Source organism: Nomascus leucogenys, chromosome 18 (genome assembly GCF_006542625.1).
Source record: "Nomascus leucogenys isolate Asia chromosome 18, Asia_NLE_v1, whole genome shotgun sequence".
In the NCBI taxonomy this organism is placed as follows: Eukaryota; Metazoa; Chordata; class Mammalia; order Primates; family Hylobatidae; genus Nomascus; species Nomascus leucogenys.
In genome coordinates this window covers 100,312,262-100,323,178 of record NC_044398.1, presented here as the reverse complement: position 1 = coordinate 100,323,178, position 10,917 = coordinate 100,312,262, and the positions used below count along the sequence as shown (strand labels likewise).

Genomic DNA, 10,917 nt, shown 5'->3' with positions numbered 1-10,917 from the left:
CCCAGGAGGTCGAGGTTGCAATGAACTGAGATCATGCTGCAGCACCCCAGCCTGAGTGATAGAGTGAGACTCTGTCTCAGAAAAAAAAAAAAGGGCCGGGCGCGGTGGCTCACGCCTGTAATCCCAGCACCTTTGGGAGGCCATGGCAGGCGGATCACGAGGTCAGGAGGAGATTGAGACCATCCTGGCTACCACGGTGAAATCCCGTCTCCACTAAAAATACAAAAAATTAGCCGGGTGTGGTGGCAGGCGCCTGTAGTCCCAGCTACTCGAGAGGCTGAGGCAGGAGAATGGCGTGAACCCAGGAGGCAGAGCTTGCAGTGAGCCAAGATTGAGCCACTGCACTCCAGCCCGGGCGACAGAGCGAGACTCTGTCTCAAAAACAAACAAACAAACAAACAAAAACAAAAAACAATTAGAGGGTACAAGCACATTTTTGTTACCTGGATATAGTGTGTGGTGGTGAAGTCTGGGCTTTTAGTGTCTATCACCCAAATCATGAACACTGGATCCAATAGCCAATTTCTCCTCCCTTGCCCCCTCCCTCCCTCCCACCCTCCCAGTCTCCAATGTCTGTTATTCCACTCTTTGGCCATGGGTGCACATTGCTTTGCTCCCACTATTTTATTTTATTATATTATATTTTATTTTTATTTTATTTTATTTTTTTTTGTATTTTATTTTGTTTATTTTTATATTTTATTTTATTTTATTTATTTTATTTTATTTTATTATTATTTTATTTTATTTTATTTGAGACAGAGTCTCACTCTGTCGCCCGGGCTGGAGTGCACTGGCTTGATCTCGGCTCACTGCAAGCTCCGCCTCCCAGGGTCACGCCATTCTCTTGCCTCAGCCTCCCGAGTAGCAGGGAGTACAGGCACCCGCCACCACGCCCGGCTAATTTTTTGTATTTTTAGTAGAGACGGGGTTTCACCGTGTTAGCCAGGATGGTCTCGATCTCCTCCTGACCTCGTGATCCGCCCGCCTTGGCCTCCCAAAGTGCTGGGATTACAGGCGTGAGCCACCGCGCCCGGCCGCTTTGCTCCCACTTATAAATGAGAACATGCTTAAGCAGCCAAGGCGGGTAGATCACCTGAGGTCAGGAGTTCGAGACCAGCCTGACCAATATGGTGAAACCCCGTCTCTACTAAAAATATAAAAAATAGCTGGGCATGGTGGTGTGCACCTGTAATCGCAGCTACTCAGGAGGCAGAGGCAGGAGAATCACTTCAACCTGGGAGGCAGAGGTTGCAGTGAGCCTAGATTGCACCACTGCACTCCAGCCTGGGCAACAGAGCAAGAATCTGTCTCAAAAAAAAAAAAAAAAAAAAAAAAAAGGCTGGACACACTGGCTCATGCTTGTAATCCCAGCCCTTTGGGAGGCCGTCTGGCGGATCATGAGGTCAAGAGATTGAGACCATCCTGACAAACATGCTGAAACCCTGCCTCTACTAAAAATACAAAAATTAGCTGGGTGTGGTGGAGCGCACATGTAGTTCCAGCTACTTGGGAGGCTGAGGAAGGAGAATCGCTTGAACTCGGGAGGTGGAGGTTGCAGTGAGCCAAGATTGCACCATTGCACTGCAGCCTGGTGACACAGCGAGACTCCATCTCAATAAATAAATAAATAAGAACATGCAATATTTGTCTTTCTGTGCTTGACTTGTTCCGCTTAAGATAATGGCGTCCAGTTCCATCCCCGTTGCTGCAAAACACACGGTTTTGTGTACTTTCTTATGGCTTCATAGTATCCCACTGTGTATATATTCACCACATTTTCTTTATCCATCATCTGTTGACGGACACTTCGGTTGATTTCATGGCTTTGCTGTTGTGAACAGTGTTGCTGCGATGAACACACGAGTGCAGGTGTCTCTGATTCAATGACTTCTTTTCCTCTGGGTGGATGCCCAGTTGTGGGATTGCTGGTGGAATGGCAGTTCTAGTTTTAGTTCTTTGAGAAATCTCTATCCTGTTTTCCACAGAGCTAAATGATTTACTTATTGTTTAAAATTCTCTGTTTCATCCGATGTCCATGACTTTTGGGTTGCTCATTGCTGTATCTTCAGCACTTAGGACAGTGCCAGCACACAGGCGGTGATCAGCAAATACTTGTTGATGGAGTTAACGAGGACAAGGAGAGTGTCTTATTTTCCTTGACAACTCCAGCGCGTGGTGGGTGGGCTCCATAGCCTTTGGTGGGACAATGAACGTATAGCCCTGTTCAAAGTAGCTCCTGGGCCCACATCTGAGATGCCACCATTAGCGAGTCACTTCTTTTGCCAGTGGCAGCTGCTGTTAGCACGGAAATGCCCCAGTGGCCCTGTCAGTCATCACCACTCCAGTGCACATGGGTCAGAGGCCCTGAGGCCAGGCTGGCAGGGAGCGGGGGGTGGGTGGCAGGGAGCGGGGGGGTGGGTGGCAGGGGGCAGGGGGTGGGGGGTGGGTGGCAGGGGAGGTGGGTGGCAGGGAGCGGGGGGGTGGGTGGCAGGGAGCGGGGGGTGGGTGGCAGGGGGCGGGGGGGTGGGTGGCAGGGTCATGCAGCTCATCCAGCGCTTGCACAGGCAGGGATGACGGCCAGCATGTGGGTCTAGCATTGGCAGGTGCTCAATAAATATTTTGTTGAGTGAACGTTGAATCATGCCAGGGTCTCCACCCCGTGGCCTTTCAGAGACTCCACCCTCTATACCCTGGGAATTGGGGAACTGCTGTCTGGGGTCCTTCCCCAGGACTTGTGCCAGAAGTCTTCATCCAGCTCCTCAGGGCTGCCCCGGGCTCCTACCGGGCCCTTCTCCTCAGGGCCCTCTTCCTGGCCACCCTGTCTCAGGGACAGCAGCCAGGGACAGTGGCAGGGCCGCTGTGTCTCCGGGGCAGTGAGCCAGCTGTTCAGAAAGGCAGAAAAGCTGGAATGGAGAGGAAACCTGGGCGGGAGGCAGAGTGGGAGGCTGGAGTGGTCGGTCCCCAGCCACTTGCAGACTTGCTTCTTCCACGCTCATTTATACATTCAACAAACACTCGCTGAGCCCCAGGGGGCAGCAGGCATTGAACATGATCCTGGGGGTCCACAGGGAGCCCCCCTGCCCACACTGTTTCCCCAGCACCCAGCTTCACCGTGGCCCTCTAGGGTCCAAGCCCCCGCCTGGTCCCATGGTTCTGTGCCCACCTCCTGGACACCTCACTGTCATCCGTCACCTGCCTCCCACCCCCAGGAGGTCATGTGCTTCCTGAACACAGGCCTGCGTCTTATTCGTCACATGTGTCCTGGTGCCCAGCAGGGCTGGCATGCAGCAGGTACTCAACACACGTTTGCTGGGTGAGCTGGGGAGGCCACCCGCCTTATTCCAGAAGGCAGTGGGGTGGGGAGCAGGAGGGCCCTGGCCACCCTGGGTGCAGAGCTGAGCAGGGAACAGTGAGTAGGGTTGGGGGTGGCCCAGAGGAAATTTCTGCTCCAGGGCTGCTGCTGCTCAGAGACATTGCCCCTCCTCGGCCACTCTGCGTGGCCTTTTCCTGCAGTTCCCCCAAACCCCCTCTGAGACCTGGGACAGAGAATAATGCATCCCCTGGGGCTCCCAAAGGCCCTGCTTTTTGGCTTCTCTCTCGGTGGGGCAGGGCATGGCCTCTCTGCCACGAGAAAGCGCCAGTCGTCCTGCTGCCACCCTAACCCTGAACAGACAGAGGAGGTGGGCAGCACAGAATCCACCCCCAGGGCAAAACCCATCCTGCTCAGAGCCGTGGAGTCCCTGAAGCAGCCTCGGTGGCCTGCTAAGCTCCTGACCCACGCCACCCTGACTCTGCAGGGAGCAAGGTAGGGCTCACCCCAGGCAGGGTGAGGCACCTCCTCTAGGCTCCCGAAGCCCCCATGGGGGTACTCCAAGCAGCCACCCCCACAATCGGGGTGCAGGTCCAGCTCCACCACTCACCCAGCAATCTTGGGCAAGTCACTTAACCACCCTAAGCTGCCTCAGTTTCCTCATCTGCCGAGTGGGAATAATAAAGACATTTGAGGATTAGGTGAGGCAATGCATGGCACTCCTCAATGTTTGCTCTATTATATAAATACTATATTTATATTTGTATAAATATATTTATTACATACATATTCACTACTACGGGTTTTTTTGTTTTTGTTTTTTTTTTTAAACAGAGTCTCGCTGTGTCACCCAGGCTGGAGTGCAGTGGTGTGATCTCAGCTCACTGCAACCTCCGTCTCCCAGGTTCAAGCGATTCTCCCACCCCAGCCTCCCAAGTAGCTGGGACTAAAGGCGCCTGCCACCACGTCTGGCTAATTATTTTTTCGTATTTTTAGTAGAGATGGGGTTTTACTATGTTGGCCAGGCTGGTCCTGAACTCCTGACCTCATGATCTGTCCGTCTTGGCCTCCCAAAATGCTGGGATTACAGGAATAAGCCACCGCACCCAGACGCTATGGTTGTTTTTAATTCACCCCTGGCAGTAGCAAGGGCCCTGCTGGAGGCTTGTTGATTGAATGAGTGAAGGGGCGCAGGCTCCTGCCTCTTTGTAGAGGAGGAAGCCTACCCTGCTTGGGTGGGAGTGTCCCAAGTGTGGGGCGCTGCAGGGCACTGAGTCAGGGAAGGTATCACAGGATTCAGCCCCGGGTTGTCATTGCCGCAGCCGCTGGGTGGAAGCACCGAGAATCCACTCCCAGCCCAGGACCTGGCCCCCCACAGCCCAGCCCAGGAGCTCTTTGAATCCAGCCCTTCCCGGGGCCCCTCCTCTCTCAACCCCCCTGCTTGGCCGAGCCCTGGTGCCCATGGGCTCCTCCCCTTCCCAGGAGTCCAGGTGAGGTGAGTCGTCAGGTGTATGAATGGCAGGGCCGAGCCCCGCCTGCAGGAACGACAGGAGGGCGGCCACCAGGAGGCCACCAAGGTCGCCGCTCACCTGATTCACAGCTTTCGGGAAGTGGGTTAACGGGATTCCCGAACCCCGGGTTGCGCCAGGTCTCTGGGCTGAGTCACAGGGGCCAGGGGCCCTGCAGGTGGGAGCCGTTACTGAGCTTCGGGCACCCCCTTGATCCCTAAGGCCCTAGGACCCCCCCAACACCCAGTACCCCAGGCTTCAGCCACTCCAAACCCAGGCCCTCCCCAGCCTGGAACCCCTTCCTTTCAGTGCCCTGGGACCTTTCTCTGCCCCTGGACAGTCAATTTCAGGGACCACTGGGCAGAAGTCCCCTCCCCTGCCCTTCCAGAGGCCACATGCTGGACCCACAGCTGGAGCCTGGGGTCTCAACTAGAGCCCCCCCAGAGCCCTGTAGCCGCTGGCTTCCTCCCCGCAGCCCCGCCCCCTGCCCATGACCCACAGCCAGGGTGGCCGCGGGAGCCACCTGGGGACTGGTCTGACGGCATTCCGCCTCCCAGGATAAAACCTGGGGCGACCTGCAGGGAACCTACACACCCTGACCCGCATCGCCCCGGGTCTCTCGAGCCTGCTGCCTGCTCCCCCGCCCCACCAGCCATGGTGGTTTCTGGAGCACCCCCAGCCCTGGGTGGGGGCTGTCTCGGCACCTTCACCTCCCTGCTGCTGCTGGCATCCACAGGTACGTCCGGAGGCTGCTCCTCCCTCCTCCCTCCCACCTCCTTCTTCCCTCCCTCCCTCCCTCCCCGCCTTGCCTCTCTCATCTCCTTTCTGCTTCTGCTCTCTGTTTACCTCTGGCTCCTTAACTGCTCTGTGCCTCGGTTTCTTCCACGGCTGTGAGGATTAAACAGAAAACGCAGCAAGTACGCAGCGCGCCTCGGTCTCCAGTTACCGTCGGCGTCGCCATCGCCTCCTCCCTCTCGCCACCGTGTTCTCCCATCTCCTCGTCCTCCGCGGCTTGCCTCTGGGGCAGCACCGTTTTGTTTTGTTCCTGTGGCAGGAGGTCAGGGGAGGGCACCAGCGGCAGCAGCGTCCAGACCCGAGGGGCTCAGGTCTGTGCCTCCTCGAGGAGCCGGTCCTGGTCCCCGGTAGGCAGGCTGGACGGGAAGCTGCGGGAGGGCAGGGTCACAGCTGTGCAGCCAGGGCCTGGCCAGGCCCCAGGAAATGCCCCGCCGGGAGGGGCCCGGGGGTGACAGACTTGAGAGCCTCCCTGGGCACTGGAGGGCTAGGGGTTCCTCACCACCAGGTACTCGGGGGACCCCTCCTCACTGGGCGCTGGGACCCCTCCTCACTGGGCGCTGAGGGACCCTCCTCACTGGGTGTTGGGACCTCCCCCTCACTGGGCACTGGGATCCCTTCTTATTGGGTGTTGGGGGACTTCCTCACTGGGCGTTGAGGGCCCCTCACCACGGTGTCCTGGGGCCCCTCACTGGCATAACCGTTTCCTTCTCTTGCCCTCAGCCATCCTCAATGCGGCCAGCATACCTGGTGAGTGGAGCTGGCAGCTCTGACGGGAGGGAGAAGGGAGGAGGCCCAGGCGCAGGCAGTGTCTGTGTGTCCCTCCCCTGGGCACAGGTCAGAAAAGGGCTGGGGTGAGAGGGGGGAAGAGCTGGAGGGGAAGGGAGGCAGAAAGGAGACATGGACGCAAGGAGAAAGGCTTGAGAGGTGCCGGGGCCAGAGGAGAGAGAGAGCCAGGAAGGTGAACAGAGTGGAAAGCAGGGTAAGGAAAGAGGGGGAGGGAGAGACCAGGTGCAGCTGACAGGAAGTGAGTGGGAAGGCCAGGGCCAGGTGAGGACCAGCAGGGAGTGAGGATAGAGGGAGGGAAGAGACGGGGAAGGTGGGCGGAGCTTGGGGCGTGGGTGGGGTTGGGGTGCAGGTGGAGCTTAGGGTGTGGGTGGAGCTTGGGGTGTGGGTGGGTCTTGGGGTGCGGGTGGAGCTTGGGGTGCGGGTGGAACTTGGGATGCGGGTGGATCTTGGGGTGCGGGTGGATCTTGGGGTGTGGGTGGGTCTTGGGGTGCAGGTGGAGCTTGGGGTGCGGGTGGAACTTGGGGTGTGGGCATGAACGGAGCTTGGGCTGTGGGCAGAGCTCGGGGTGCAGGCCTAGGGATTGGGATTCCGAGGGTGAGTTGTAGGAAGTTGGAGATAACAAAACTTGACTGTCCCCTCCAGGTCCCCCAGCCTGTGGGAAGCCCCAGCAGCTGAACCGGGTTGTGGGCGGCGAGGACAGCACTGACAGCGAGTGGCCCTGGGTCGTGAGCATCCAGAAGAATGGGACCCACCACTGCGCCGGCTCCCTGCTCACCAGCCGCTGGGTGATCACTGCTGCCCACTGTTTCAAGGAGTATGTACAGCCGGCCTGGGGCACTTGATCTTCCAAGGCCCTGGGCTTTTTGCCCCAGGCCCTGGGCTCCCTTCACAGGCTCTGCTTCCGGGCCTCTGTTCAATCTTGGTACCCCTTGATTCTACCTAGAAGCCTCTCCTGCCTTCAGGGGCCTTCACACCCCTGCTGTTCCCCCAGGTACCTCCTCCCAGACCAGGCCTGGCTGATCCTCCCCTTCCCTTTCCTTCCAGCAACCTGAACAAACCATCCCTGTTCTCTGTGCTGCTGGGGGCCTGGCAGCTGGGGAACCCTGGCTCTCAGTCCCAGAAGGTGGGTGTTGCCTGGGTGCAGCCCCACCCTGTGTATTCCTGGAAGGAGGGTGCCCGTGCGGACATTGCCCTGGTGCGTCTCGAGCGCTCCATACAGTTCTCAGAGCGTGTCCTGCCCATCTGCCTACCTGATGCCTCTGTCCACCTCCCTCCAAACACCCACTGCTGGATCTCAGGCTGGGGGAGCATCCAAGATGGAGGTGCGGCTTCTTCCTCTCCAAGGTAGTTGGGGGTGGATGGGGACAGAGGATGGCAGACACTCAGGGACACAGACACCATGAGCAACAAAGGGTGGAGGCCAGAGGCACAGCATGACAGAGGTGGAAGAAAAGATGGGCTGCAATCCAGAAGAAACCTTGGTGGGCAATTTCAGGCCATTTCTCTTTTCTTTTCTTTCTTCTTCTGCTTCTTCTTTTTTTTTTTTTTTTTTTTTTTTGAGACAGGGTCTTACTCTCTCACCCAGGCTGGAGTGCAGTGGTATGATCCTAACTCACTGCAGCCTTTGCCTCCCAGGCTCAAGTGATCCTCCCACCTCAGCCTCCCAGGTAGCTGGAAACTACAGGTGTGTGCTACCACACCTGGCTAATTTTTGTATTTTTTGTAGAGACAGGGTTTTTCTATGTTGGCCAGGCTGGTCTTGAACTCTTGGGCTCAAGCAATTCACCAGCCTCAGCCTCCCAAAGTGCCGGGATTACAGGTGTGAGCCACTGTGCCTGGTCTCGTTTCTACTTCAAAAGTATCTGGCTATGTTTTGAGGCAAGAGCCAGACCCGTGAAGCTATTCAATTCATCGATACAGGAATGGCTGAAAGGAGGTGTGTGTGAGACTAAACTGAATACAGGGTGAATATAAAGAGGCCTGATTCCAGTGTGGGAACAGGCACCCCCTGGTGGCAGCATGCCACAATTGCGGGCAAAATTCTCAGGAGAAAATGCAGCCTCCTTAATTGTAAAATATAATTTTCAAACCACCTCTGGAGGTTTGGAAAGCATCATCTCAAAACTCAAACTAGATTACATAAAGGAAGAAGCAGGGAGGCAGCAAGAGAAAGGTAGATGACAGATCGACAGGCAGATGGATGATAGAGACTGGGCCAAGGAAAAGAAACATACAGGCAGAAATGAGGATAAAATGAAGACCTGGAAGAAAGAGTTTGAGAGAGAGAGATAGAGACTAAGTAAGAACAAAGTGTAAGACAGATGAAAATTTAACCAGATTCCAGAATAATTAAGAGAAATGACACTAGCTCAGGTGTGTGGGGATCCCAGTAACTCTGAGGTTGCAACCTCCCCATAATCTCTGTAGGGGCTTCTTCAAGAGCTAGAATCGCGGACTTTCAGTCCACAATCTGCAGACCACAGTCTGTAGACCAGCTCCAGGCAAGGCATGGGGATCCCTCAGGTCCTGGTAATTTTCAACATCGAGTGGACATTTATTGAACACTTCTATAGCAGTCTTGGTGCTGGATGAAGTAATGCAGTATCTGAGACAAGAAAGGCTCTAACTATCTGTGGATATCAGAAAATTTATCAAAGAGGCAGGGTCTTAGGTTTCACATTCACGTTCTAATTCAGCAGGGCCAGAGGTGGAGACCTGGAATTTCAATTTTCTGAAGGCATCTTGGGAGAGCCTGGTAGAGCTAATCTGTTAGCCTTTGAGAAGCGCTGCTGAGAGGAATGGTGGTGGGGGGGATAGTCCTTTGAGGAGGCAGCGAGGAGGGGAGACCCCCAAGCCTGATTCTGTCCTCTTTCCTCCCAGTGCCCTTGCCCCACCCTCAGACCCTGCAGAAGCTGAAGGTTCCTATCATCGACTCGGAAGTCTGCAGCCGCCTGTACTGGCGGGGCGCAGGACAGGGAGCCATCACCGAGGACATGCTGTGTGCCGGCTACTTGGAGGGGGAGAGGGATGCTTGTCTGGTGAGCCCCCTCGAGCCCCCCACCCCTGGCCAGGAGGGCCTCGAGAAGGAGCCAGCATCAGCCCTGTCCCCACTGAGCCCCACAACCTCTCCCTGGCCTCCTCCCCAGAACTGGCTGTGCCTGACAGTCCCGGGTCCCCATAGAACCAGCCTCAGCCTGGCTCAGCCACTCACTTATTTGTTCAGACATTAAACTGGGCATCCCAGCTGCACCACCTCGCCCTCCGCGAGCTTTCATTCCCTTCAGGGGGCTTCCCACGCCTCAGTGCCCAGAGCCAGCTCTAGCTCAGGGACTGTCTGGAAGACGGTCAGATGGTGCAGCGGCAGCACCCGGGCCTGGACGTCTTAAGGCCTGGCTGCAGCTCCTACTCTGCCGCCAGGGACTTCTCACCTGGGTGGAGCTCAGGTCCTGTCTCCTCCAGGAAGGAGAAATGTGCTCCCGGGAAGGGGCTCATCTGCCCCCTGACAGGGCATGGGTCCTGGATTCTGCCACCCCCTGTGCCACGGGGGTTCCTAACCTCGCCTCCTGTCTGCAGGGCGACTCTGGGGGCCCCCTCATGTGCCAGGTGGACGGCTCCTGGCTGCTGGCCGGCATCATCAGCTGGGGCGAGGGCTGTGCCGAGCGCAACAGGCCCGGGGTCTACATCAGCCTCTCTGCGCACCGCTCCTGGGTGGAGAAGATCGTGCAAGGGGTGCAGCTCCGCGGGCGCGCTCAGGGGGTTGGGGCCCTCAGGGCACCGAGCCCGGGCTCTGGGGCCGCCGCGCGCTCCTAGGGTGCAGCGGAACGCGGGGCTCGGATCTGAAAGGCGGCCAGATCCAGATCTGGATCTGGATCTGCGGCGGCCTCGGGCGGTTTCCCCCGCTGTAAATAGGCTCATCTACCTCTGGGGGCCCGGACGGCTGCTGCGGAAAGGAGACCCCTCCCCTACCCGCCCGACGGCCTCAGGCGCAGCCTCCAAGGCCTCATGCCCCCCCCCCACGACTTCCGGCCCCGCCACCGGGCCCCAGCGCTTTTGTGTATATAAATGTTAATGATTTTTATAGCTATTTGTAACCCTGCCCACATATCTTATTTATTCCTCTAATTTCAATAAATTATTTATTCTCCAGTGTCTGTTTTTTCCCATGCCTGGGGACACTGGAAAGCAAGGGTCCAGAGGAGCTTAATGTTGGGGGTTGGATGTTGGCCTAGCCAGAGACTGCGCCGTCCTGTCCACCTGGGGCTGACGCTGACCCCTGCTTCCACCTAGGGTTCAGCCTCCTGACCCCTGACCTTTGCAGCCCTGGGCCACCCTCCCTTTTATCCCTCTCCCACCAGGGCAGGGCAGGCGATGGAGAAGAGGCAGAGTCTAGAGGCCTGGGAGACCCAGCTCTGGTGCTTCAGGAAGGGGAGGAGAGGGGTTGGGACCCCCAAACTATGCATTGGATTCCAAAACAGGGCTGGTGAGGAGACACCCAGCCCCATGAGAGTGAGGTGC

At 57.0% G+C, this 10,917-nt stretch overlaps 1 protein-coding gene across 2 annotated transcripts; it reads left to right on the top strand.

Moving 5' to 3' along the window:
* The first annotated feature begins 5,430 nt into the window (after window positions 1-5,430).
* On the top strand, window positions 5,431-10,548 carry LOC100593690 (serine protease 22). 2 transcript variants are annotated; one of them, XM_030798661.1, is made up of 6 exons: window positions 5,431-5,557; window positions 6,337-6,363; window positions 7,045-7,216; window positions 7,447-7,724; window positions 9,283-9,440; window positions 9,976-10,548. In XM_030798661.1, the coding sequence occupies exons 1-6, from the start codon at window positions 5,476-5,478 to the stop codon at window positions 10,210-10,212; spliced, it is 954 nt and encodes a 317-aa protein (XP_030654521.1). In that variant the 5' UTR covers window positions 5,431-5,475; the 3' UTR covers window positions 10,213-10,548. The 2 variants fall into 2 exon arrangements, 1 of the variants encoding a protein (XP_030654521.1); XR_004026770.1 differs by lacking the exons at window positions 5,431-5,557; window positions 9,976-10,548 and adding an exon at window positions 5,638-5,927 and having other exon boundaries at window positions 9,283-9,365.
* The last annotated feature ends 369 nt before the right edge of the window (window positions 10,549-10,917 follow it).